Source organism: Sprattus sprattus (genome assembly GCF_963457725.1).
Source record: "Sprattus sprattus genome assembly, chromosome: 11".
In the NCBI taxonomy this organism is placed as follows: Eukaryota; Metazoa; Chordata; class Actinopteri; order Clupeiformes; family Clupeidae; genus Sprattus; species Sprattus sprattus.
In genome coordinates this window covers 17,722,698-17,750,226 of record NC_137909.1, presented here as the reverse complement: position 1 = coordinate 17,750,226, position 27,529 = coordinate 17,722,698, and the positions used below count along the sequence as shown (strand labels likewise).

Sequence of the window (27,529 nt, the reverse complement as noted above, 5' to 3'; positions counted from 1 at the left end):
AACAATCACAGCACAAATGGCATTCCTAAACTAAAGGCTGATTGCCTTTGGCTAAAAGTACAAAGAAATGCAGACGTTTGGGGTGTGACTTAGAAGAGAAAATAGTAGGGGGTAGCCTTGCTAGTGTTTGTTTTTGACACTCTTCTCATGGACAGTTGCATGGAGTCGCAGACTGTGCAGTAGCAGTCACGTCGTGCTGAAGTGACGCCTGGCCGTGCCCCCCGGGCGAGATGGCTGATTCGGACACTCACTGTCAAAGTAGCTGGTGTCGTCCTCTGACTCCAGCTGAGGAATGAACTCGGCCTTCTGCCGCAGCAAGCTGTTCCAGTCCAGGTTGTCGAAGAACTGGTGCTGCTTAACCTCGTGGGCCCCACCTGTTGATAGACAAGGACACAGAACAGAGAGAGACACACAGACACGCACACAGACACACACACACACACAGACACAGAGACACAGACAGACACAGAAACACACACACACACAAAAGGTTATCGGTCACCTCAAGGATCGTACAAAGTAATGGCCAAAGGCGGTGGGGTTAACTCCTGGTAGTATCAGCAGGGGCAGTGGAAGTTCTCACTCTGAAGGTTAGAGCGTTTAGGAGGTGATTTTATGGTATTAGAATAACCCCTGTCGACCAGCGCACATCATTGATTGAATGTCTCGCGCTGTAAGGGCAAGGGGGCTGTGGAAGGAACTGAGCCACAGAATACAGAAGAAGAAATGCAGAGTCAAAGTTTTTTTTTTCCTCCCTCTCTCCCCTACCTCCTTGCTCCGCTGGTTGGCTGGCACCCAACTATGATTTCATGGCCATAAATTATGCAGTGCAATTTCCTGAGAGAGACCTTTGAGGAAGACAGGAGTTTCCGGCTAAATGGGAGAGCAGACTGGGGAGGGCGGAGGGGGAGGGGGGGAGGGGGAGAGGTGGGTTGGGGTGGTGCTGATTCTGAAGAATAAGCCCTGCTCGCTTGCTTTGATTTAATCTCCTCCGCGGGGTCGAAACAGCCATGGGTTTGTTTTCGGCTTGGGGGTCAGCGATTGCTGCCCTGGCGGTGCCTGATACACACGGTAACCTTGCAAGAGGGTGACATTCACGAGGTCGGGACTAATGTTATTGCAATAGATCAAGCGAGCAGGTTTGGGAGCAGGAGGGGGAGGGCTGGGGACGTGGCGTGACCCATGCGACACCCCCTAATGACCCCATTTCCACCTCAACACCGGCTTTTCATCATCACGCTCAGCTGAGGTGGCGCAAACTGCCAGGGCACGAATCAACACGGCTGCCTGATTATTGTACCAGCGCCTATCAATTTAAAACACTCCCATTTTACCACCCTGAAGGTGACTCAAATGATTTTATATAGCAATAACTTGTGCTTTGACTTAGAGTACAAATAATGGAAATCATTTATAACTTTTCAGTGTCAGAGTTTATGCCCTTAAGAACAATGTTTAATACCACATAATATTGATTGCACGCCATGAGAATAAAGTCATTAGTAAAGAGGCAGAAAGAATGGCCCTGTCAAAAAGTCTCAGCTGGCAATGAGACTCCAAAGAACAGTAAAGAAGAACAGGAAAGAGCAAAGAACAGAACAACCTTGAGCAGCCTGGACTATGACAGCTGCTGTAGTGTCAGTGCCTAGAACTTTCCATGTGTGCTGGTTGGCTTGAGGTCTGCTTGGAAATAAAGTGCCTAAACCAACTTGAGGTGAAGCCAAAATGGTAACACCCTAACACCATTAGGTAAAACAGGACACATGTTGGCTAGAACACCATGGTCTCCCTTGTACGTCGCTTTGGACAAAAGGGTCTGCTAAATGACTAAATATAAATGTAAATGTAATGGTTTTATGACTAACCAAAATCCTACAATCCCATTTGCAGAGCCAGGACTGTGCATGAGCAACTGAGTGTTTTGGAGAGCACTCACTGGACAGGCCATGAGGAGAATTGAGCCGAATTTTGACAAAATGAAAGTATTATATTCAAAGGGCCTGACCTTTAATCAAGAGGGTGTTGGGTGTATTTTTGGACAAGTGTGTGCTAAGGCTCTTACCTGTTCCCATGCGTTCCATAGGATTCTGCCTGAGGAGCAGGGTGATGAGCTCCTGAGAGTCCCCGGGTGGAGCATCGTCCCCTTCGGGCCAGTTGATCTCATCTGAGAGGCACAAGACAAAACAGATAAAACAAAGGCTCTCACCTCATGATCTGCCAGGATTCAGACACATCAAAAACATATCTAGCAGTTCGTCATCAAACAGGCCACCGTGTCTCCCACACTGGTTTTGACTAGTCGGAAAGTGAGGGAAGGAGGAAATACAGCCCTCCAGTTCAGCTCAATGATGAAAGTTAAGCCACCCTTAAAGTCCCCAGTGAGACGGCAATGGTTAAATGAAGATGTCTGATGTCCTTCCCGGCTACAACGGTACCCTAAGCACCGGTGTCTACATCTATAATTCATTAGGCTTAGGGGGTGCATAGACCACACAAGAGAGAAAGGGCACAGCGATTGTGCAAATGTGTGCACAATTAAAAGGGCTGCAGGATTAAACAAATGAGGCGCAAGAAAAATAAGCCAAACGCTCGTTCAGTGACTGGTTCGGCGGAGGCGGCAGCGGCAGCACCAGCCATGTGCCACACATCTTAATGAAACCTGGAAGCCAGCCATGAATATGCATCTGAGGCCCCGAGGCCATGGAAGCTTCTGGAAGACTTGCCTTTTAATTAACACTGCGTCCCAGCGGCTTTTCCCATGATTGAGAGCACACAAAATGGATGCCGTCACGTCATTAATTTCTACAGCGTTAATAACTGATCTGAGCACAGAGGTGACTTGGGCTCGCTCCCTCAAAGTCACCATTAGCATTTAGAGGAGAGGGCATGTTTCAGGTCAGACATCAGTCACACTGAAGCTGGACAAAACGGATTCCTGTCCACACCTTAATTCAGGCTGTTATCAGAACTCTTTTTTTTTTTTTTTAGTTAATTAAGCCAGCAATTTCAAACTATGACATCTCACATTTAGATTGCATTAGGGATCAGGTCCCTAATTAACTATAATTACATAATGTAGGACAAGCAAAGAATCAGGCTGCAGAAGAAAGCCCCAGCCTTTGATCAACTTATAATCTAGCTACATAAAAACAAACATCTCAATCTCTGGAATGCATCATTTAACAAATCGGCTATTACTACTACAACTCGGTACACAGAAAACTGACCCATTAGGGCAAACAAGCTACTAGGCACCAGAAGAGGGAGGACACTGACCGCTGATAACCTGGCCAAAGAGCTCCTCAGGAGTGTCCCCGAAGAAGGGCACACAGCCCACCAGAAACTCGTACAGAATGATGCCCATGGCCCACCAGTCCACGGGCTTCCCATAGCCCTGCCTCAGGATCACCTCCGGGGCAATGTACTCAGGGGTTCCACACACCTATAATAAAAATAGAAATAGAAAAGCCTTTATTGTCATTGAATTCACATACAGAGTGCTGCTCCGGTTGGCAAGACGAGGGACAATATATAACACAACAATAGTACAACTAGCTATAAACAGTACAAAAAGCTTATATATATATATATATATATATATATATATATATATATATATAAGGAAACAATTATGACCTCATTCAGGTACAGATCTGATTAGATTAAATATTATGGTAATTTTACAGGAATAAATACAATGAAATATATGTTAAATAATTATATGCCTGTGCTATTTTTTGTTCATATACTCCCTTACATTTTTATATATTCATGCCAAACACAAATACATCAAATTATGTCGTAATACAGAATTGAGGCAAGCAGTGATGTCAGATGGTCTCTGAGAAAGGTAGACCATGGTGGCAGACATGAAAGAGGATCTCAGACCTGTTTGTCTGAGAACTCTCTGGCATCCTTCTCGATGTGGTCCTCATAGAGGTTGGTGGTCATGTTCATGAGTCCCACCTTGGACAAGCCAAAGTCAGTGAGCTTGATGTGACCCATGGATGTCACCAGCAAACTGTTAAAAGAGGACAAACAATAAATACACACATAAATTACACTGCGCAATACACAATCATTAAGCAAGTATCTCTGAGTAATCTTTAACCATCTACATTTGTGAGTGCAACCATTCAGATTAGTTGAGTAATATTATTCAGGATGTCTACTGCAATTTGAAAACTGGCACCTTTGCACGAGAATCTAGTTTATGTTCATGAATGTTAACTCTCTGTGCTAGAAAGACTTGACTTTAACATTGGCTAAGACAATCTCGGTCTAAGTAGAACCAATTATATTTGTTTTTTGAACAAGGCATCTACATATATATTTGTATAAAGATGTATTTTATCACTTTGTTGGTCTCTGTGTTACAGAGGAAGCGCCCCCATGACCTGGGCACTGGTGACTCCTTGCTCTACCAGTTCAGCATGGCAGACTCACTTGTCTGGTTTGAGATCCCTGTGAACAATGCCATAGTTGTGCAGGTACTCCAGGGCTAGGACAGTCTCGGCAAAGTACATTCTGGCCATGTCTACGGGCAGAGGGCCCATGTTCTTCAGCAGGGTGGCACAGTCCCCTCCTAACACAGGAAGAGAAACACAATTCCCATTCATGACTAATTATTGTGTTAAAGAGACGGTATTGTCATACAGTCATATCCCTGATACTATCTGACCAGAGAGTAAAAAAGGCATCATTTTCACTGGTAAGTCCAGATACCGTTTGAATGTGCTACAGGGTCAAGTGGTTCTTGGCTTAAAAGGGAACTTAACGATTCTGTGGTGAAACTGTTTGTGCATGATTATGACTTTTCTGTCCAACCTACCCTCGACATACTCCATAACCATGCAGAGGTGCCGCCGCGTCTCGAACGAGCAGAACATGCTGACGACGAAGGGGTTCTCGGCGAAAGTCAGGATGTCCCTCTCCACGAACGCCTGCTGAATCTGGTTCCTCAGAATCAGGTTTTGCTTGTTGATCTTCTTCATGGCGAAGCGTTGCTTCGTCTCCCGGTGCCGCACCAAGTACACGGCCCTGTTCGAGTGAAAGAGAGAAGAACTTAATTCCGGTGCTGCAATGCACGTGAGAATGAGAGAAGGGTGGCTGAGAGAGAAGGCTTGATTTCAGGAGGTCTGACTAAAGACAAGAACTGCTCAAGCGGTCATCATAATAAATCACAGTGGGGGCACTGGGTAAGTAGTATGTGCCCTCTATCACTCCAGAGGAAGAGCCTTACCCGTAGGCGCCGTTGCTGATCAGCTTGATCATCTCAAAGTCGTTTTCGCAGGGTTTGCGTCGGGATCGTAGTGATGCACTCAAGCTCTGGGAGTGAAAAAAAGATTAAGTCAGAGTCATTCATTTTTATTAATCACCCACATCACTTAATCAGGTCATATTATGTAATTATATGTCCATATAAATGTGTACTGAAGTCAGTCATCTCTAAACACTATCATTGACAGAGGGACGTCATCGCTGTCTTTATTTTCCTCTCCTTGAACTTGAACATTAGGTTGAACTAGTCGCACGCAGAAGCGGCACATCATGTCCCATAAGGCTAAAGCATAGGATAGGGATATGGGTGAATGGTCTGATTTTAATGACAACATGCAGAGAAGCCTTTAAAGTCTACTCACACTAACAGAGTCATCCGTTTCGGGTGTCTCCGCTATCCCACTGTCGTAGCTGGTCAGCTGAGCAATTTCTATGGACCAAAAATACAGACAATGATGAGATGTATGAATTAATGATAACCATCATTTCCACAGAGCGAAATGGAGATCCAGAATGCGGTTCATATCTGTGTGTGTGTGTGTGTGTGTGTGTGTGTGTGTGTGTGTGTGTGTGTGTGTGTACGGGGGGAGGGCCTGGGGGTTCATGTTGATTGACACATTCCTTGTTTAGCCAGCATTTACTTCACCACCAGACGGGAGAGGGAATCAGATTTTCCACTTAATCACTTCCCCGGAGCTGACTCTGGGAAACGCCAAAACGGGTGAAATGGGCCGGAAATTGAGACGAGGGCTTCAAACACATGGCAGGCATTTTCCCTCCAAAAAAACTGCAACTCCAGAACGAATCCCATCCCAACATCCCGACCCCATCCCCCACACCTCACTCTAAGAGAGCGTACTGAGTGAGCATCGCTCGCCTCCATCCAGTTGAAACATGCGAAGTATGGAAAGGTAATGAGCCGCAGGCTTCACTTTAATGTCCCAGCAGTGTCCAAGGTGCAGCTGAAGCCTCGCTCAAACAGCTGCCCCGAGTCCATCTCCAGGCCTGCGGTGCCCGGCAGAAGGAATGAGATGCGTCCCCCAGGATCTGGAGCACAAGTGCGGGGAGGCTCTGCTCCAAATGGGTCTGGCGCGCGGAGATGAAGACATCTCGGCTGGTCCCATGGGCAGGGAGAGCATTCATTCCTAATTAGCCTTAATGATCGCCAGCTCGCACATTACAATGGAGTGGGGAGCCATGTAATGTCACAGAGGGTTTGGTTCGCAGATGGAGAGTGTTTAGCAACCACGTTCAGAGATGTTGGCCACAGAGAATTTTACAGGGCACAGAACTACAAGTCCTGAAACTTCTAAGGAAGGGAGATGGGTTCATGAAGATGTAGCATTTCAATTCTGTGTTAAATGTAAACAACAGAACTGGCTTCAAAATTCTATGAGGAAACTTTTAGTTTAAGGCCAATTAATCCCCAAGATTTGCGACGAGACTGAACCATTGTAGAATGTCGCAGAGATGAGTTGTTGTGGTGTGAAGTCGGCTGAATCAGCTGCTAAAGCTGTGTCCAATCGCAGCTGCAAGGTTATAGAACGCTTGTTCCTCACAGCCACAGACATATAAACGACGCATGATGAAGCAATCAAAGTACACGTAGTTTGATTAAAATACGATTTGTAAAGGACGGGAAGGAGTTCAGGGCAAACAGCACCACAGCCGTAAATTGCTTTGAGCCCAGAAAACTAGCAGTGTTAAATAAGGCCTCACCTTCTAGTGGGTCTCGGGTAAGGCCCAGCTGGCTGATGATGTAGCGAGGGATGTCTGTTTTGATGCCCTGGCCCTCTTTGGCATGGCCCTCGGCCGCCTCGAGGAGGTGGTAGAACTCCTCTGGGTCAAACTCCTGCAGAGAAAAAAAGACCAAAACACCCCGTTACCAACCAAGTCTGGCAGTCACCCAGAGACATTTAAAAACCCTCACATGAGGATTTACATATCAAATCTGAGTTCAGTGGCTACCACTTCTTAAGCAATTGCTTTGAAGAGGAACTGGGTGAAAACAACATGGCGGCCACTGGGTCAGGCCTTCATACACCTGCCTGGCCTTGTTTCCTAGCTTAACGCAGGAGAACAGGGAGATCATTCTAGAACACTGAACTGGGACATTGCAGTGAAAGTCAGAGGAAAGGAGGGTTGCCTCATCTGCCCAATGAAGACCTTTAGAGTTCAGTTGCAGTGATACAATCCTAATACAAAACTTCGGTTTAAAAAATGTAAAACTCAACACATCAGCTTAAAAAAATGTAAAACATGAAGTTACATGCTGTGGACTAAACTACATGCAAAAAGTAGATAGTAAGAGTCTTGTAGGTAAGATGCATGACTCGCAGGCGAAGTCAGCAGAAAAACATTACCCACATGTCACTTAGAATTAAAGCATTCTCGAAATAACTACAATAAATATTTTATGAGTTATGAGTGAGAACCCACCAGGCATTCCAGGAGTCGAGCTGGCCTAGCGATGACGATGAGGATTTTCTTGACAAGCTCCTTGATGAGGATCACCTCCCCACTCTCGGACCGCTCTGTGGACTACACACACACACACACAAACAGAGAAGCCCATACATCATTAAACAAGGTCTGCAAGGCCCAACACATGTTCCCATCACGTGCAAAAGAAGAAGAATTTCAGCCTGGCAATCAACCCGACATTATCCATGGTAATGAGTCTTGGGGATTCTGTTTATTTCTCCCAGCCATTTCCTGAATGCCTTTTCAAAAACAATAGCCACTCCAGTGGGCTACACGACAATGCCTGTGCAGTCATGCTACCATTGTTTGGACACAAAGCCAATGCAAGCGTATGTAAAAACAGCCTGAGAATTTGTACCTTCTTTAGCACAAGCCTTAAAATGTGCAGCCGGCACTTCCAAACTGATGGTTTAATTCCCCCATTACATGAAATACTGATAAACTGCCTGGGGATAAACATGGCGGCTTGACCCTACAGGAGGTCATCTTTGGCTCTGCCCTGCTCTCAGGAGCTCAATAAGGAAAGTGCTGGTGCTAGCGATTCAAAGGGTCAGGACTTCAATTTTAGGAAAGTAAAACATTCATTACTGTACAGCACTCCTAGAACAAGTCTCCTACCTTTCAACAAAAGAAAAAAACAGTCCACTTTACGGGACGATCTCTGAGGATAAACGCACCTCCTGTAATTGTTTGTCCAGTTTTAGAGGACAATCTCCAGTTTTGGAGGACAATCTCCAGTTTTGGAGGACATTCTCTGAGGGTAAAGTACCTCCTGAAAGAGTTTCTCCAGCTTGTCGGTGAGCTCGCAGAAGTAGCGGGAGGTGATGAGGCCACTGTGGGACTTCTCCAGGCAGTCGCGGGCCAGTTCGATGATCTGGTGGTGGGCGAAGCTGAGGACGCCGTCAGCCAGATGCAACACACTCTCCGGGGAATTGGAGCGGATGATCTCCTGGATCCGCTCCTCCATCTGAGCCGTGGCCTGGACAGGATAAGAGAGAGAGAGAGGCAGGGAGAGAGAGAGAGAAAGAGAGGCAGGGAGAGGGGGAGAGAGAGAGAGGCAGGGAGAGGAGGAGAGCGAGAGAGGCAGGGAGAGGGGGAGAGAGAGAGGGAGAGAGGGAGAGGGGGAGAGAGGGAGAGAGGGAGAGGGGGAGAGAGGGAGAGAGGGAGGGAGAGCGAGAGAGGGAGAGGGGGAGAGAGGGAGAGGGGGAGAAGGGGAGAGAGAGAGAAAGGGAGATGGGGAGGGACAGAGAGAGAGAGAAAAAATATGCCTTTCAAATATAACTTCAAAAGACCATTCCATTCACCTGCTTTATGTACCAACACCCTACACAATAAAGTCACTAATTAGAAATGAAGGGGAAAAAATGAAGAACTACCATCTGTTCTGTGTACTGCCGAGCTGTTATCAAATTGATTTTATGATTGTGGTCACAGGCAGCTTCTCACCTTAGGAAATCTTTCCTTGTAGACATGATTCATCATAATAATCTCATGATCACAGCATGCTGGAGACCTTCCAGGACTGAAATCAGAAGTGAACAACACATTAACATACAAGGCTATTCACCATCCATTAGGTCTATCATGATCCCCATTACCTTCTAATATGCAGTACTACACAGTCTCACCATGTTTCTGTGACTTTGCTTTACACATAATATGTTTCTAATCTCTTGTGTTTCTATTTCACATCTGGGAGCTAAACTAAGCTAAGGAGTAAGCTAATGGTTTGTGTGGTCCTGAACCGAGCGGGAGTGGCACTACCTAGTCACCTGGGGCCCCAGTACTTCCAACCCTGTTTCTCGGGCAAAGTGACTATGTATGCAGTGCACCCTCAAAGGAGAACCACATTCGCCCTTAACACTCCCTATTACAATGGACACAAGCGTCTGCTAAATGACTTAATGTAAAAAATATAAATGTAAAAGTGCAATTCCTATAACCCTGTGAGAAGAAACTAGCAAGGTACTCTGTCCCAACACTCCTGACCCCAGCCTCTGACCCTTGGGTCCTTACCTGAGACTGCGTGAGCGTGGCCGCATAGGCGTGGCCCTCCTGCGCTGGTCATCACCGCCGATGCTTTCGGTGCAGAAGTGCTTGGAGAGGAAGTGCAGCTCATCAGGGGTGGGCTGAAAGGGGAGCTGGTGCAGCTTCTCCTGTGATGAACAGGATGACTGGAAATGAAACGAGAATACAGTGAAAGAAAAGAAAAGGAAAAGAACCAAACAAAAAAAAGAGAAAATGACGCTCAGAAGGCTTGAACTGTTCGTTGTTTAGTTTTAAATGCTTAATGACCACATGCAGATGGAGGAAAATAACACCTAATGAGGAATAAATGCCTTTTGAGTGTGACAGGATTGCCAATCCACTGATGTTGACTCAAAATGGTTCCCCTCAATTTTCTCCCTCGCAGGATGATTGAGAGGAACCTTTTTTAAACAAATAAATCTATTTATTAAGAGTTAAATACAGCTGACACAAAAAAAGGCTGCTATAAAAGTCAAATGAATGTCTTTCTGCAAACAACAAGCTTACTGCCACAGTTTATGCAGAAATGAAAAAAAAAAATGAAGAATGAAGAGTTCTCAATGAAGTCTTCTTAAAACACAATGAGAAAAATCACATTTATTCATGTATGACATGGTTGGCCATCGTGAGATGGCCTTCCCCATCTCAACACAGTAATCAGTGAAAAAAATGGACTGAACTCAGCCCTAATCCAAAAGTGCCTTGTGAGGCAAACCACCCATTTTATCTTGCAGCTTAAAACATTTGTTTTCCCTTGCTGAATACAGTATTAGTGTGGCTCTCATTGGGCATCCTATCTCACATTCCTTTTCCAGTCTCTAAGTTCTCTACCCCACTCATTGTTACCCTTTGTATATTTCTCTATCCCCAACTCTCAGTTTTGTCTTATTAATATTTTTATTTTACTGCACACAAAACCACCAGCTGAGAACTGGAATCACACTTCTACATTGTTGTGTATATGCACGAGTGTGTGTGTGTGTGTTTGTGTAATTGAGTGTATGTGAAATTGTGTATGTGCACTGCAAAAATGCTTTTCTAACCTAGTGTTTTTACTCTTATATTGAGATGAAAACATCTAGTTGGTCTTGTTTCTAGCTAAATTGTACTTACCTAGTGCTCTTTGGTAAGGTTATTTTTGCCTATTTCAAGCAAATATTACTTATTTTAAGAAATCTTAACAAGCAAATTTGGCTGCCAGTGCGTTAAGCAAATTTGGCTTAAAACAAGCAAATTTGGCTGCCAGTGCGTTAAGCAAATTTGGCTTGTTAAGATTTCTTAAAATAAGTAATATTTGCTTGAAATAGGCAAAAATAACCTTACCAAAGAGCACTAGGTAAGTACAATTAGCTAGAAACAAGACCAACTAGATTTTTTCATCTCAATATAAGAGTAATAACACTAGGTTAGAAAAGCATTTTTGCAGTGTGTGTGTGTGTGTGTGTTCATGTGTGCATGTATGTGCCCACTGGCAGTGTATCAGACCCATGTGTTTACCAGCAAACAAATCTGCTGCCCCTCATAGCGGGCATTGGCCAGACAGACAGTCGCACAAGAGCATCTGTTCGGCGTGGCACATGAGAGCTGGCGCTAAGCGCAGTGCCAGGCCTGGCAGGCATAGGGGCTGATCCAAAACAAATGCTGCTCTTCCCCGGGCTGTGCAACCTAACATGGTCTACATGTAAGAGAGTGATTTCTTTCCCAAATATAGTATATGTGTAGTAGTACTACATATGTTTTAGTTATTAGCAATAGCAGCAATGATGCTCCTTGCACCAATATTCACTTGGTATTAATAACAAAAATGTCACTGGTGATATCTACAACATTAGATAGGTATTGTATTTCTGTTATAGTAGGCATAGATTGTGCCCTAGTGGGTACTTTTGTTGTGATGTCTGTGTGTGTGTTGTCATGTCTGTGCCTATGTACGTTTGTGTACATGAGTTTAATTCGTACCGAGACGGTGGAACTGGGGGTGTTGGTTCCATAGCCCGATGAGGGGAGAGAAGCCAAAGACCACCGTCGGCCATCGGTCCTGCAGCCAAATAGAGAGAGAGCTGTTAACATGGACTCCACACACACACAAACACAGATACGCACGCACACACGCACACAACTACGCGCACACACGGACACACACAAATACAGACACACACACACACACACACAAATACAGACACACACACACACACACACACACACACACACACCATCTGAGCCAGAGCAGTGCACAGATCTCAAAAGAAGGCCTCATCAATAGACAGGAGGGCCGCCAGGTGCCCAGCAACAATACAATCACGCATACACGTTTATCTTTATGCACAAAGTAGCGCTCTTCTTTTGAAATGGAGATAAGGGTTGTGAGGACGCAGCCTGTGACGTAAAATAAATGAGATGAAATGAGATGAAAGCTTGAAACACTCACAAACATACAAACAAACACACAAACAAACAAACACATGAGACAAACATCAAATGCCCAATGATCTGTGCAATCCCAAGCCCATGTCCTCTGCAGCTGGGTATTTTTGCCAGTAAATTAACTCTGCAGGCTTAATGGTGGTGGTGTCATTTTGTCTGTCACACAAAAGTGTTCAGAGGACATTTCCAGTTGGTTGGACAGCAGAAGGACCGATCCTTTTTGCTCATGAAAAAGAAAGAAAAAAAACAAGAGCACCAATGACGCACAAAAATGGTCCACAGCAGCCTAAACCTGCAGATTCAGATTACTGTTCAACCAGGCCATGGATATGTAGGAAGGGTATCCAATCAACATTCAGTAACACACATGGGGCCAAAAACAGCAGGTGGGTGGGGTTTACCTGTCTACTCTGTGTCCATGACTGGAGAAATAGTGTGGAGATAATTGTTACATTTACATATTCAAGAGGAAAAAATATCCATGATCATGATAACCAGAAAAATAAAGCATTTTGATCAAACTAGCACAGTGATTTCACAGCCAGTGTTGATTTTGACAGTTCTGGAACAAAGCGTTAGGCTGTGACAGAATCGACGCTGAACTGCTGAACCTCATCTGATGCCATTTCGAATATTAAGATATAGTGCATCTGTCAGTGGGGGTAGGCATGTATTACACCGGAGCGTTGTAAAAAAAAGGCAGATGACAGTTGACTGCTCCACGGCCTCTAGCATGGCAGCGTGTGTTGAGCGCATCAAAGGGACTGCTTTTTCACACACACATTGTTCCTGCTTCCCGTGATGACCGATTTGGGGGTGGGGGAGGGAGGGTAGGGAAGGAGGGAGGTAGAGAGTGATGAAAGGAGCTATTCTGGTTTGAATTTTGAGGATGCGTCTGTCAGAAAGTGTTGTCAACCGCACCGCCTTGAAAATGAAAGACTATGCGGGGAAGAGCACGGTTAAGGTTATTAGGCGCAGCTGCAGAAATGTGCATTTTAGCATTTAGTGTCATTTAGCGAGGAAACATGGCTCAAAATATCTGCCTTGATGTCCTCACACATCAACTCTAAATAACAACATATACGTACAGAGGAAACCCAGTTACTCTTGCCCACCGTCCACCAAAGAAGTGAGATCCTTGCTTACCTGCGAGCGAATGAGAAGTGAGCAGAGGCACTGGGGGAGAAGTTTCTTGGGCTGTCCTGGGGACTCGTTCCTGTTGAGTGCAAATGAGACATTCCAGCATTGGTAAACAAAATACATGGCAGAATATCAAAAATCTTTCTAGCTACATTAACGTTCAAAAATGCTAATTTAGTCAAATGAGGGGGTCTGTTGACAGTGATTGACTGCCTAAGCAAAGCTAAGAAATGTACATAGAAAAGTCCCCCCCAACTCCCGAATGTCGAAAGTCCTTGTTGCAAAGTGAAGGTTTCATTTTGATTTGTGTGAACCCCTTGTAATTGAATTAATTAATATATATATATAGCATAGTATATATTTATCGTCCTTTATACAAGAACATTCATTCATACATGTCAAAGAATCAGTCTCTGCCAATAGCTCAAACGAAGCAGAAAAAGATGTGTCCCTAAGTCGTGACTGAAGAAAAAGTGCCGTCTGAACACTAGCATATTTTAGCACTTAAAAATCACAGCTTTAAGCACATCTGTTTGTGAGTATTGCAAGACTTCTCAACGCAAATATTTTAAATTATTCAGAGTTGCAACACTGTATCAGGGGTAATACTTCTTTGCTGAGAAAAAAAATGAATTATTCAATAACTTTTCCTTGATGGCCAACTTTGACAGGGAACCCTTCATTTTTGAGCCCCTTGGAAGAAGAGACGTGGACCTCTCATGAGACGAAGAGGAGGGCTTTTAGTTTTTTTTATTTAAAGGTAGCTCATCTCTTTTCACTGAAGTCAGACTTGAGACTGGCTCTTCATTTACAGCGAAGAAAGAACAAAATGAACAATGAAGACTTAGGGGGAAAATCTCCCTTGCATGTTAAAGCCACAGCACGACACAAAATTGGTAGCACAAGGGCCAAGTCATTTCTCCCTCTAACTCATCACAGGTGGCCTGAGAAAGACTAGACATGTATGGCAGCTACAGCTCTTTGTCTGCATATGCTGGCATGCCTTAAGAGTCCCAAAAAAATCCCATTGTAACACTAATACCCTCAGAAAAAAACGCAGAAACCAACATGTGCAGTTGCAGACAAAGAAGCCGCTACTGAAACCAGTAGACAACAAAGCCAACAGCGAGGAGGGAGCAACGTAGCCAAAAGCTAGCAGAGACCTGTGCTCATGTGGACAAGCCATGTGTGGCAAGACTTTACAGGAGTCTGGAGCACACACACACACGCACATACACACACGTGCACACACAGACACACTTACGCAAGAACAAACACGCACAAACACACATGCATGCACACGCACGCACAAAACACACATGGATCCACACACAGACACAAACACACACTGTTGTCTGGTTGGAACTGGAGAGACATTCCAACCCCCCAAAAAATCCTTCTCTTCATTTCCATAAGCACATGTGTACCAGAGCCGCAGCACTTCCTGCTATGGCTGCGTGCCACTGAGCACCTCAGATCCGGGGTGCTTCCGAAATGGCAGCGATTAACACTCCTGCTCCCTGACTGATAACAGAGGTGGTGGCAGACAGGAGCGGGGGGGGAGAAAAAACATCCCTGAGTCCAACATTAATTATAGATAATTAACTTGATTGGAAAACGCTGGGGGTAAATACTTGATTAAACAAAGGACACAAAAGCAGCCCCTGAAGCGCTGAAGAGGTGTCTCTGGGTTTGGATATAGAGGCCCCCGATGAGGCCGGGATGCTTATTAGGTTTGATTCATTTCTGAATCCTCCCCCCTATTGAAACGGTGCAGTGATTTAAACAGCGAACAGATGAAGCTGGGGTGGGGGGTTGCTGTTGGGCAGAGCACCTGAGAGGCCAAGCGTAATCCAATTTAGCACAGGTGAGAGTGCCAAGACACGGGCCCGCTTACATTCTGCCACTGCGCTCAGTTAATCTTGGATTACATCCTTACGTAAAAAAAAAACTGTTATCCAACTGACTGTGGCTTTCGAGGACTATTCTTGCACCTACGAAACAAGCCAAAATTGAATAAGCCGTTTCTCGATTCAGTCTACAACTTTACTATTACATTCACCTTCTGCAAGCCCTCTTGAATGGTACCCTACCCGACCGTTCAAAGCTAGTCTTGGTTCTGAACTCAACTGGCACAAACACAAATGATTGCGGCTGTAACTCTGCAAATCATATACCCCACGGTTATAGTAGAGCCCACAGCTGTTGTATTCCTTATTCACAAGCATTGTGTTGTGTTCTTGTGTGAACAAACTTACAAATCCTACTAAACATCGTTTGAGATGTGTGTGCTGCAGCCTCTAATCGCATGAAAATGCACAAAGTCTACAAAGTGTACTGTGTTATGTGCAGACGGACATGTAAGGGGATCAACATCCTCATGAGAACTTCCTTCCTGTGAGCCTGTGCCCTGACTTCCAAATTCTTCCAGCACAATAACCAATGCCAGTCCACAGCTGGTGCTCATGTAAAACCCAAGAGCCTCCATGATGACGGTGATGAGTAGCAGAAGGACAATGCCCAGAGTATGCTATGGTAATTCACTACATGTCAATATATCTTAGTAGTGGTTTCTGAATATGTATGTCAATTTTTACTAACTCATACCTAGCATGAATTATAAATAATTTCTACAGTTGATGATAAAAACATTTAACTGTGTACTTTAAGTTGTTTTGGATAAACCGTAAAGGTCAATGTGCAGTTACTTGATCCCTCTCTAGAAGGATTGAGACTAAGAACTGTTGACCTTTGGCACGACCAACAGACATGTGCAGAACTCCACACATCTCACAGTCAGCCACTGAGGAAAAGTGCTTCTGCACTCCCCTCCAGAGCAGACAGTCTTTTCCATGTTGACTTAACACCCCTTGAAGTGGGAGCACACTAGCGTTGGTCGTCTTCCTCCCACTCATCATTTCCATCTGAAAAACATGGGCTTCACTGTTGCTGCCAGTTCGGTCGACCCTTCACTAAAGTGGCTCATTAGACAGTAACAGTACAGTCGCACCCTAGCCACTCGTCTGCAGGAGCAGACACAGAAGGGGGGGTTGGGGGGGGGGGGGGGGTGGGTACTGCCGGCGGCTAATGATTCACTGGCAGATCCCACTTCAGATGTTAGGCTTTTCTAGACGGCTTCTTCTTCGTTTGGCGGCAGACAATGGGCTCCATTCAGGGCGGTGAGGGGGACGACTGTGGTGCAGGGAGCTCCGCCGTGCCGTGCGAGAACAATAACCGAAAAAACTTGCATCCGCCTGTCTGCTCGCCCATTCGCCCGCGCCCTCGCATGAGTAATTTCACAGACAATCAAAACAATGTGCAACAAATGCAAACATACACACACACACACACACACACACACAAACACACACACAAACACACACACAAAAAACACAAACACACACACACACACACACACACACACACATTACCTGTGTGAGATGACAGGGGCGAGTGGGGTCGTGGAAGTGCTGAAGACTGGCCGCTTCCTATGAGGCTCTTTCTGTTGCTTGTCCTGCAGCTGTGAAAAACAAAGAGACGTGTTAAAACCAGTGCAGCAGACGGACACACCATCAGGACCCGGACAAATGATCTGCTGCAGTTCAGTGTGAGGTTCAGGACTGCACACACTGTTTATCGGTGCTGCGAATTAGAGGTCAATGATAGATCCTCTCACCCAACCACGTTTGATCAACTTCAACTCTGTAAAAGACATGACTGCTTAATATGCACTGACTGTCAATGGGAATATCTCTCGGTAGAAAATAAGGTTGAGTTAAATGGTCTGTTTCGCTTGCCGGCTGCGCTAAGAGATTCACAACTTTCCCATATAACAGTGTCCATAACTTACTATATACTACGTACTGACTTTGGACCCTTTGAAAATACAAAAAGAGAAGCCCTGAGCTTTTGCCTTGGTCTTGAACAGTCATTTAACAGACAGAACTGCACTGTATCATTCGTTGCTATCTGTCCATTCAAACACATCAATGCACTGAATCCAGAAGATTAGAGATCAACACAGCCTCATCATAACCACTGCTATGGAAGAGGGGGGAAGAAAGAAGAAAAAAAAACAACAAAAAAAAAATCAGCTCCATTCCCAGGACATTAGTCAGTTATTAATAATGATAATGGCTCTCATTAGAGCTTCTGTTGCCCGGGAGATTAGGCTTTTCTGTGGATTATTAAACAAGCCGCCGTCCTCCCCCCCCCCCCCCCCCCCCCCTTCACTCATCCACTCGCTCATCCACTCACTTGCTCACTAACAGACAGACTAATGTGTCATGCAAGGTCAGGACTAACGGCAGACATGGCGTGGTAGTGCTACCGGAAAGAACACCGGCTGGCTGCGGCTAGCGCTGCCAACACGGGGGGGAAGGAAACACTGCTGATTACTCTGAGGTAAACAGAAGCGCGTTCGCATGAAAATGATGAGGGGGGAAGTGGCGAGTGGGGATTGGGAGGGGGGGAGTGTTAAAGTAACTTGACCCATTAAAGGGGGAGATGGGATGTGATCTGGTCTCTCTCACAAGTACAGGAATGATTACCTGACACAGGGCACCGTATACCGCAACACATGCCATGTCGGTATGCTGGATATATTCACTTCAAACTTTATTATGATTAAGGTTATACGAGACAAAATCAGACATGTTTGAAGAGACCACAAGGTGAGGATGAATTACATTTCAATTAGTCACATTTGATAATCATAAACCATCTTATGGTTATAGTTTAAAAAAAAGATATTAACAAACATGTTCCCTGTGAGTCTTGTCTGATCGACCTCAAAATTCCAGTCAAACTTCTGAATCCTACCATACGAACAAAGCCAAGTGCAAGTCAAATAAAAAAAAAAGACAAGGTCATCTTTAATGCGAGTGGTGCAGCCTCTCCTCCTCTGCAGGAACACTCGCTAACGTACCGTCTCGCTGTCCACTTCCACGGCTTGTACCACTTATGGCTGCCCAGGTACTGCATCAAAGTCACTGTGTATGCGTCCTCAAAGGATGGCCACATTCGCCCGGATGCTCATACACTCTCCCATATTCTGCGAAACGCTGCGGATGCATCCAGAATGCTCCCCCCCAAAAATGCATGGAGGGGAGGGGAGGCAGGGGAAGAGGGGAGAGGGTGGGGGATGACGTTGTACTCCGAAACGTGTTCCTGCACGCCTTTTCTCTCTCTCTCTGTACTCCCTGCAGGTACAACCTCGGCTGAGAGTGAAGGACAGCTATTGCGTAGCTGTATAATGATATGCTTACCGCTTACAAAACAGATCCTCTTAGCTGGGCAGCTTACTAGACACCCTAGCATCCTCCACTCCAAAAACACTAAGCATATGTGTGTGTGTGTGTGTGTGTGTGTGTGTGTGTGTGTGTGTGTGTGTGTGTGTACATGAATGAGCTTTTTTCTTTTCAAACATCCACAAAAATGTAGTTATTGAAATTGGAATAATAAGATACACACACACAGGCTTAGCTTGTATTTTAGTTTTTCGTCAGGGCTGCAGAGCTCGAGCGAGCCCTTCCCCGAGAGCTGCTGCTTCAACTGCTTCTGATGCAGGCTGCAGTTTTTTCTTCCTCCAGCCGCATTAAAAGCAGAAAGCTGCCGAGTCCCAGGCAAGGTCAGGCGCAGCGGAGGCAGCTAATGTGATCAAACGGGCCACGAGCACCACAGCTACGCCACTTCATAGATCTACAGCGAAACATTATCACATTAGCTGTGGTCAGGACAGGGAGGAGGAGAAAGATGGAGTGGGGGTGAGAGAGGGAGAGAAAGAGAGCGAGAGAGGAAGATTTGCTGGTGAGATGGTAAAGGGGGTTAAAATAAAAAATAAAAAAGAGTGAGAAAAAGAGAGCAGGCATGACTGCTTTAGTTTAGGAGAAGATGAAAAGGAGACAGAAGGAGAGGAGAGGAGAGGAGACGAGACGAGAGAGATGGTCCTGAATGAAAATGGGCACTGCAACAGCTGAGTATGGGGACGGCCAGCAGTCATTGAACGAGTGAGAGAGAGAGAGATGAAAGAGATTGAGAGAGAGAGAGAGAGAGAGAGAGAGAGACAGCACAGTCAGAGCTCAGGCAGCCCGCACACACGTCACCACAAACGCAGCAGCGCTGCCGATTCAGGGCTTTTTCACAGCCATCGCTGAATGGCATCGAGTGTGAGTGTGAGAGTGTGTTTGTGTGTGTGTGTGTGTGTGTGTGTGTGTGTGTGTGTGTGTGTGTGTGTGTGTGAGGGGCATATGGATGACATTGCAGAGCCCTCGTGAGTCTCCTCTCCTCTCCTCTCGAGGCTGGAGAATGCCCGTCCCTGACAACATAGCATGACACGCTCACAAATTAATATCTGCTGTCCGTTTTAATTAGACAAGTTCTCATTACTATTATCATTACTGTTGTAATCATCATCTTCTTCAAGGGAGAAAAATCTCTTGACGTGCTCTAATGATTACATCATTAATTTGTTTGAATGATGACATTAGTTAGCAATACATGAAGATCCTCAAATGCATACAGGAGGCCTGCTATATGGCACTTTCTAAATTACTTATAAACAAGCTGTCTCACTGTACATTAAATGTCTGCCCCAAGACCCCGCTCTCCTGCCCGGTACTGTGTCTGTAGCTGTTATTAGTGGACTTACTGTATGTCTGTCTCTCCCTGTCTCTCTCTTTCTGTCCCTATGTCTCTGGCTCTTATAAGTGTACTTACTGTCTGTCTCTCTGTCCCTTTGTCTCTAACTCTTATTGGTATACTTACAGTCAGACCTTCTATCTCTCTCTGTCTCTCTCTCTTCCTGTCTCTAGCTCTGATTGGTGTACTAACGGTCCGACCCTGTCTGTCTCCAAGTCTATCCATCATGGCCTCATGTCCCCCAGTGAGAGCAGCAAACACATTCATAATGGATGCCAAAGCCCAGCACTGAATCGGCCCTTCAGGCACTGTGCAGTCTTGGTATCAGAGGTAGCGAGTCCTGATCTGATAGACAGATTAATCTTCTTCGGCTTTAAAGGTTACAGGGCTGCTTAAAGAGAAAGGCAGACCTGCCTGGGCTGTCTATGCAAATCATCACAGATGGAGCCTGAGTTTGGTTGGTTACGAAATACTGGATGTATGAAAATTTAAAAAGCCTCATAGATAATTAACCAAAGTGTGGGGAAAGTCTTTTTTTGTGTCATTTTGATCTATTAGAGTAAACAAGGATTATTGTCTCAAATAAGGACAGGCAAGCCATAACTAATGTTATGCAGTAAAATCATTTAGGTTAGTTGTATGGATTGTATAGTTAATATTTAGTGGATACAAACTGAAACTCTAAACAGAAACCAGGAAGGTCAGACACAACAGATTGTGAGGGGCCTACAACAGGTACTTGTTTGTTAATTGCTCCTCTAAGAGGATCATTATGTGCCAAAGTTCAGTTTACCTCACAATTTACACCGATTAAAAAAACATATGTACATAATGCATTATGAGAATGCATGGATGAAGTCAAAACAGAGATGACATGTTTGCATGACAAGAGTGATATCAATGCGTCATTTTTACAACCAGTTGAATGGCCCATCTTGGAGGTACAGTACTTGCTCTCCCTGCACCAATACGTCATCCTTGACATCATTTCCATCTTTCATGACATTTTAATGAGTGTAAATGAATAAGTCATGCGTAAGTGTGCTGTTTATGTCAGGACCATCAAACTGCATCCTCTGCATTTTTACACCAACACAATAAAAGCAACAGCTTGTAACTATGGCAAGGTGTGTGCCTTCCATAAAACCTAAAAAACAGCCTCGGGAAACGGAATCCTCCGTTGAGGACAGAATAAACTACTGAACATTTCAGTGGTTCAATCCATAACTGAGCTCATTCTCATTCTTTGGCTTTCCAAGAAACGTTCTACCTGAAAAGCCTAAGGAAGCAGTAATACATTTGACAATTGAATCCATGATGGTCCAATTAGAATGAAAGTTGAGTACGAGACATCAAACGTGTCAGTACACTGAAGGCATCAAAAAGGTACGTTACTGGAGTCTACTTAAAAGGTAAGTGCAAACAGTCTATTGGACAGGTGGTGACGGATAAATTAATGACCCGGCATAAGAGTTCTGGCAGAACTTTGGCGTAAGCTTCCGTTTCTTGCTTCATGGCGCAGGGCAGAAACAGTGCCCTCCCAGACAGAAGCCACCTATGGGAATAGATTAGGGGCTGATCTGGGCCACATGCAGGGCCAGATATGATACAGCCCCACTCTCAGCTGCGTCGCCAAATAGGTCAGCGCTTTCCTCGTCAATCTGAGCACCGTCCTCCTCGCAAGGCCGTTAAACATTCATCACCGCAGTAAAGTGAATAATATCCGGTTCACAGGTGCCCAGTGACAAGATAGAGAGAGAGAGCAGGGATCAGATTTAACTGTCTATTAATACATGCCCTCACCAATTACACACACATAAACACGGCGTGTACGAGTTAAAACGGCTTTGCTGTTTGCCCTTTCTTCACACCATAAAAACATCAAATGTACAAGTTGACTTTCGAACGCACTGTTCTGTAGTCCTTTTTTCTACGTTCCCATCTATTGAGGTCACACACCAGAAATGATAGTCCACTATCGCAGCCGAAACGCTTAAAGTCAAGCCTTCCTCTGTCGGCTTAACGCTACGCTGCAAGTGTGAATTTTTGATTAGGATAAACCGCAATTGTGTTTAAATGGTGTTTAAAAGCAAGACACGACAGAGGAAGGCGCCTTTGGCAGCGATGTTTGGGAGAAGTAGGCCAGCATTCTATCTATACAGCGCGTGGTGCAGACGCATGCAAGGACCCTTGGAAGACTTCCATGCTGGATCTGCGCAAATCTACGATGCAGAGCGAAAGACATGAAACGAGAGAGAACGAGAAACAAATAAAGAGAGAGAAAGAGAGAGACTATTCTTTTGGGCCATTATTGTTTCCATTCCCTGCAAACGACAACAAAAATTCATAGGCATTGCCATCCAATAACCAAAGCATAATCGTGTCATAATAAAAAGAGCGATGAATTCTAATAAAGACGAAGAACCGAAGGAGAGAAATGCATGCACACACTCCATCTCCATCCCGCTATTCAGAAGCTGAGTCGGCACAACGATCTTTCCCTGCTATTCATCCCCCAGTAATGAAAGCACAGGGGCCGCAAAGAAAAAGCGGTTTATTTGTTTGGGGCATATTTACATGAGGCTTTCAATAGCTGTCTCACATTGTAAGCGCTTCCACTTTGGCAGCCAGACCTGACACAGGTCTTCTCTTATCTCTTCACGTGTCTACAAGGAGAAAAAATAAATAATAAATCAGGACGTCTGATTGCTTTTCTTCTCTGGGCTAAACTTCAGAGCCCTGTGAAGTCAGGTGAACTGACGTCAGCAAATTCCACAAATACACAAACTGTTAGGCAGGGGAAGTGTGAGATGAAAAAGAGAAAGACACACACACACACACACACACACACACACACACACACACAAAGAAGGAGAGGAAGAGAAAGAGGCCCGTAGAAAGTAGGATGAAGGGAGCCAGAAGATTATTCCCAATGCTACAGCTCTCATTATCCAGACCGCAGCTCAGCTCAATGCATTCTGGGATACTTGTTTCCTTCTATTAGGGTCAAATCATAGCAGATCACAGTTTTATCGAAGTGCTGCGATGATGCAAGGGATTATGCAACCATTATCAACTCATATTGTGTTGATTTTCCACAGACGACTGGGCACACACAGTGGTTCACGCAGAGTTCGCTGAGGTCAAGTCATTCACAAATGCTTGACTCAGTCGATGGGTGGGAAAGTTCACAAGAGGACACAGTATCCGTAGCATAGATCCGACAGGAGGACTAAATAAGGAGCTGACGTCTCTTTAAATTAGCTGTGGATGAAATGATCCCAAATAATCTTCAAAGACAATTAAGCTATTACAGACACATCAGGAGAGCCATTCCTATCCCTTTCACTGGAAATTAACTGGTGAAAAGTGTCCCTTTGCAACCCCTCGACCCCTCATCGGATCAGATCCGATGGCAATACAGTGATGAGCACTGGCATAACACAACGTACTGTACCATGCCGGGCGAGCAATGAAGCAAATCCATGGGGCATTAAGCTTCTCCCTCGCTTCTATAAAATAGGTCATGGCAAGGATTTAAAATATGAATATGGCGAGGACAAAAGGCAATGCAGTAACACATGCAGCTCGCTGACTCTATGCTCAAGCAGCTCACTGACTCTGTGCACGAGCAGCCACACAACTGGTTTGCTGACAACTCTACTTTCAGCTAACAAACTAGTGTCACAAAAGGTCCTTGGCTTGGGAGGTCAGTAACCCCAATTTGAAGGGTTAAGCGAGGTTAAGTAAAACCCTTCATCATTCCAGGTGAGTAAGACATTTAGACAAACAAACCAGCAATCCAGGCAATGCTATCTCTGAGTTAATGTTTAAAGTGCCTGGTCACTAGCGACAACTGACCTAGTTGAAAGACTGGGGATGGCATTCAACGTGCCTTTTGTCCCTGGAAACAAGATGAGGTAATTAAAAACCCTGTTTGTAAACATCCTCTCAGCACGGTGCATGGGCCACCCAATCATGGCACGATAAGGATCAACCATTCATTCAGTCACAGCGACTTCACAATGGGGTAAAGAAAATCACATGCACAATGGACAAGCAACACCCTACTTATTGTTCAAGCCAGCGACCAACTTCTTGCACAGCTTGGGTTCTCTTAAAAACATTTGTTTCCCTTGTTATCTGAGACGGGGCGAATAATCGACAACACAGATCCCCAAACTCAACACCACTGCAGAGCAGGGGAGGTGAGGCTCTGGTTACCTCTTAGAGCGACGCAGGCGAGCACCGCTGAGGAAGTGTGGCATGGAAAAGTTGGAGAGCATCGTCCACAAGCTGGCGTCCGACATGGTATCCAAGTCGTGCCAGTACGGCAAGCCGGTGTGCCTCAGGAAACCGGGCGAGGAGAAGCGCCTGGTGTCGCCAGGGTGTGATACCGCCCGTCCGCCAAAAGTGTCCCGGTGGGTCCTGTCCGTGGCACAGCAGTCCAAGCCAAACTTGCCGTGTGCCGACACATCTGCAAACAGCTGCGGCATACAGAGGCTGGAGTGTGGAAGCGGGACAGCTTGTCCTCTCCTCTCCTCTCCTCTCAGGGGGGTGTCCTGAATCACAAAAGCCTTGGAGTCCAGCAGGCGCTGGTAGTGGTCATAATCCCCTTTCCGCTCTCTTTTCTCTCTCGCTTTCTATCGATCTTTCTCTCCGACACAATAATATCCGTTTCAAGGCTGAGAAAGAGAGTATCCTTCCACGGGCTCTTGTTTGTGTTTGTGTGTGTGTCTCTCTTCCTGGTCTCACTCCTTCTCTCTCAGTTCCTCTTTCTCCCTCCCTCTCCCTTTCTATTCATCTATCCCGAACACTGCTCTGCCGCTTCTCTCAGTCATCTGAAACATGCTTCATATCATGTAACAGGCATCTACCACTTCCCACCCTGAGCGGGGGGGGGGGGGGGGGGGAGTTTAGTGAGTCAGATCACTGCATCATCAGGGACCCAGACGGAAGCACGACGCATTCAGCTCCGCTCACTTGCCCAACCTGGCAACCCTCCAGACAATCCCTGTGAGGGCTCGCTTTCCTATACCTGCCCCATTTGAAGTAGAAATCCAGTGCTTTTCCATGCCCCGTCCTCTCTCTGCTCTCTGAAATGAGGCAACCTTGCTGGGTTTTTATTTTTCCGCCGTCTCTTCTCACTCACTGTCAGTTGTGTCTCCTCCTTCTTTTTGACTTTTGACAGACGTCCGGCTCGCTGCTCGCACTTTTGATCTCCTGCTCGTCTGTCCACCAATCTGGACTCTTGGCTGATGACGCCAACAGACGAGGGAACAGAGCAGCAGCAGCCACCCCCCCCCCCCCCCACCCCCAACTCCTCTCTCTGTTCGTCTTTCCCTCTCCCTCACTATCTCCCTTTTCTCTTTGACAGCTGACAGATGAAGCCAGGCAGTGCCCCCACCAGCTTCACCACTGGTCTTGACAATTAGCTGTTGAATGTTGCCCCATCCCCCCACCTCCCAAGCCCTTGGCGCACGCATGAGTGAGCGGAAGGGGCCAAGGGGAGTGGGGAAGAGGGCAGAACCTGGTCTGTTATGAAAGCGTGTAGTTACAAGCCCGGGAGCATATGACTGAGGCGTGTGTGTGTGTGTGTGTGTGTGTGTGTGTGTGTGTGTGTGTGTGTGTATTGTTTGGACGTGATCCTGTCGCATAGCTATGAGCTTACCTGATGAGTCTTGATTCAGAGAAACACTCAAACATTAACTGTGACAGAGAGGGAAAGGGGGCTGGTGGTTGCCAGAGTGTTTTTGAGATGACACGTTTTGTAAAAACAAGAACTGAGATAGCACCACCAGACAGCTGTCAGTTTCAAAACAAACAAATCCCATAAAGTGTGCTCACACACACATACACACACACACACACACACACACACACACACACACACACAGCATCTAAAGTTCCCTGTAAAGGTGTCTCATGACTCTCTTGGTCTTATCTGTAATGCTGAGCAAATGACTTGTGAGCACTCTAGTTCCAAACTCCTGCTGACGCTGGGTGCACTCCAGACCACAACCTGGCTGCCACGCGCACACACACACACACACACACACACACACACACACACACACACACACACACACACACACACACACACACACACACACACACACACACACACACACACACACACACACACACACACACACACACACACACACACACACACACACACACACACACACACACACACCCTAGGTGACTCTCTGCGGAGTGGTGTGACGGCACCACATTCTAAATACGGGTGTGCGCTCTGATTCCGTGCTCCAATTAAGAGAGGGTGATTCAAAGGCACACGGGTATTTCAACTGATTCACACGGGCGGGTCACATGACTAAAGGTGACTTGCACCGCTGAGCTCATCTTCCTGCCCTCATCTGATGACCTACTTCCTTTGGACGTGTGATTGACCAAAAAGAACAACATGCTTGGCAATTTCATCAATGTCCTCAGATTTCTTTTAACCAAACAAAACAAATCAAGCAAAAAAACTAAAATAAATCCCCATCAGAAGGCGGGCTGTTGTTACTAGAGACTGCTATGAAATGCAAACACATTCGGTGACTCCGAAAATTAGTCACCTCCTGAAAATGAGGGAGAAGATACAACCATCCCATTATCCTGAGACACTAACGATATTTATGCATGAATGCTCTTATTAATAACGTTAACACTTCGCTTGTACCCCTCTAGATGAGATTATTAGCAATGTAATTACATCCGGAGGGGTTTGAGGCATTAGCTAACTCAAAGGGCGGCCTCAGTGGCGTTATGCATCATCCCCGTGGATGTTTGGGGTTAAGAGGCAGGAGGTTTCTTTAGCAGATTGTGTGTGAATATACTCATAAAGGTCTTTGTGTATTTCACTATAATACAGATAACGATATAATGATAGTGAGTATGAAGATCACAAATTCACTTAAATCAGTTAAATAGGGGAAAATATGGTGAAATGGGATTTGAGCACAAGCAAATAATCTGTATATTTAAAACCAAAGTAACATTAACAATGGCACCAAAGTACCATTATTCTTTTACAATTTTGGTTTCTTTGGGTGTCTGGATTGTTTATTGCGTTCTTCTGTAGTTCTCCTTTTGTCTTTCCATTTGCCTTTGTCTGGCTAGTTAAGACTAGGCTAAGTGGATTCAGGTGTGGATCTCTGTGAAGGAATGTGTTGTACGCTCTGTGCTGCCTGGTTCCTGTATCTCTTCCCTCACCCCTCCCTGTCTCGCATCTCTGCTGCTCCTTTTGGTGTCATTCCACCACTGCGTCTGGGACTTTGGTGTCATTTGGTTGTTTGAAATGTTTCTGTATGACAAGCTGGCAGATGCTGTTTTTATGAGGAACTTGGACTGGATTGGATTAGTTGCTTTTATCCTTGGCTGCACACTCCTCTTGAAGAAAGACAGATAGATAGACAGACGACAGACAGACAGACAGACACAGACAGACAGACAGACAGACAGACAGACAGACAGACAGACAGACAGACAGACAGACAGACAGATCCTTTTCCTATTGTTTTAG

At 45.5% G+C, this 27,529-nt stretch overlaps 1 protein-coding gene across 5 annotated transcripts in view; it reads right to left on the bottom strand.

Moving 5' to 3' along the window:
- mast4 (microtubule associated serine/threonine kinase family member 4) overlaps positions 1 to 27,529 on the bottom strand; it is a 105,243-nt gene that overhangs the window by 16,091 nt on the left and 61,623 nt on the right. For all 5 annotated transcript variants that reach the window (XM_080847752.1, XM_080847753.1, XM_080847754.1 and 2 more), the window contains 16 exons: positions 16,788 to 16,876; positions 13,363 to 13,432; positions 11,752 to 11,830; positions 9,781 to 9,938; positions 9,211 to 9,286; positions 8,534 to 8,743; positions 7,720 to 7,821; positions 7,000 to 7,132; positions 5,643 to 5,710; positions 5,243 to 5,328; positions 4,832 to 5,040; positions 4,447 to 4,585; positions 3,889 to 4,021; positions 3,277 to 3,442; positions 2,063 to 2,164; positions 252 to 374 (listed from right to left, as the gene is read on the bottom strand). In XM_080847752.1, the coding sequence (XP_080703878.1) occupies positions 252 to 374; positions 2,063 to 2,164; positions 3,277 to 3,442; positions 3,889 to 4,021; positions 4,447 to 4,585; positions 4,832 to 5,040; positions 5,243 to 5,328; positions 5,643 to 5,710; positions 7,000 to 7,132; positions 7,720 to 7,821; positions 8,534 to 8,743; positions 9,211 to 9,286; positions 9,781 to 9,938; positions 11,752 to 11,830; positions 13,363 to 13,432; positions 16,788 to 16,876 (1,943 nt within the window). The remainder of the gene's footprint in view (positions 1 to 251; positions 375 to 2,062; positions 2,165 to 3,276; positions 3,443 to 3,888; positions 4,022 to 4,446; positions 4,586 to 4,831; positions 5,041 to 5,242; positions 5,329 to 5,642; positions 5,711 to 6,999; positions 7,133 to 7,719; positions 7,822 to 8,533; positions 8,744 to 9,210; positions 9,287 to 9,780; positions 9,939 to 11,751; positions 11,831 to 13,362; positions 13,433 to 16,787; positions 16,877 to 27,529) is intronic.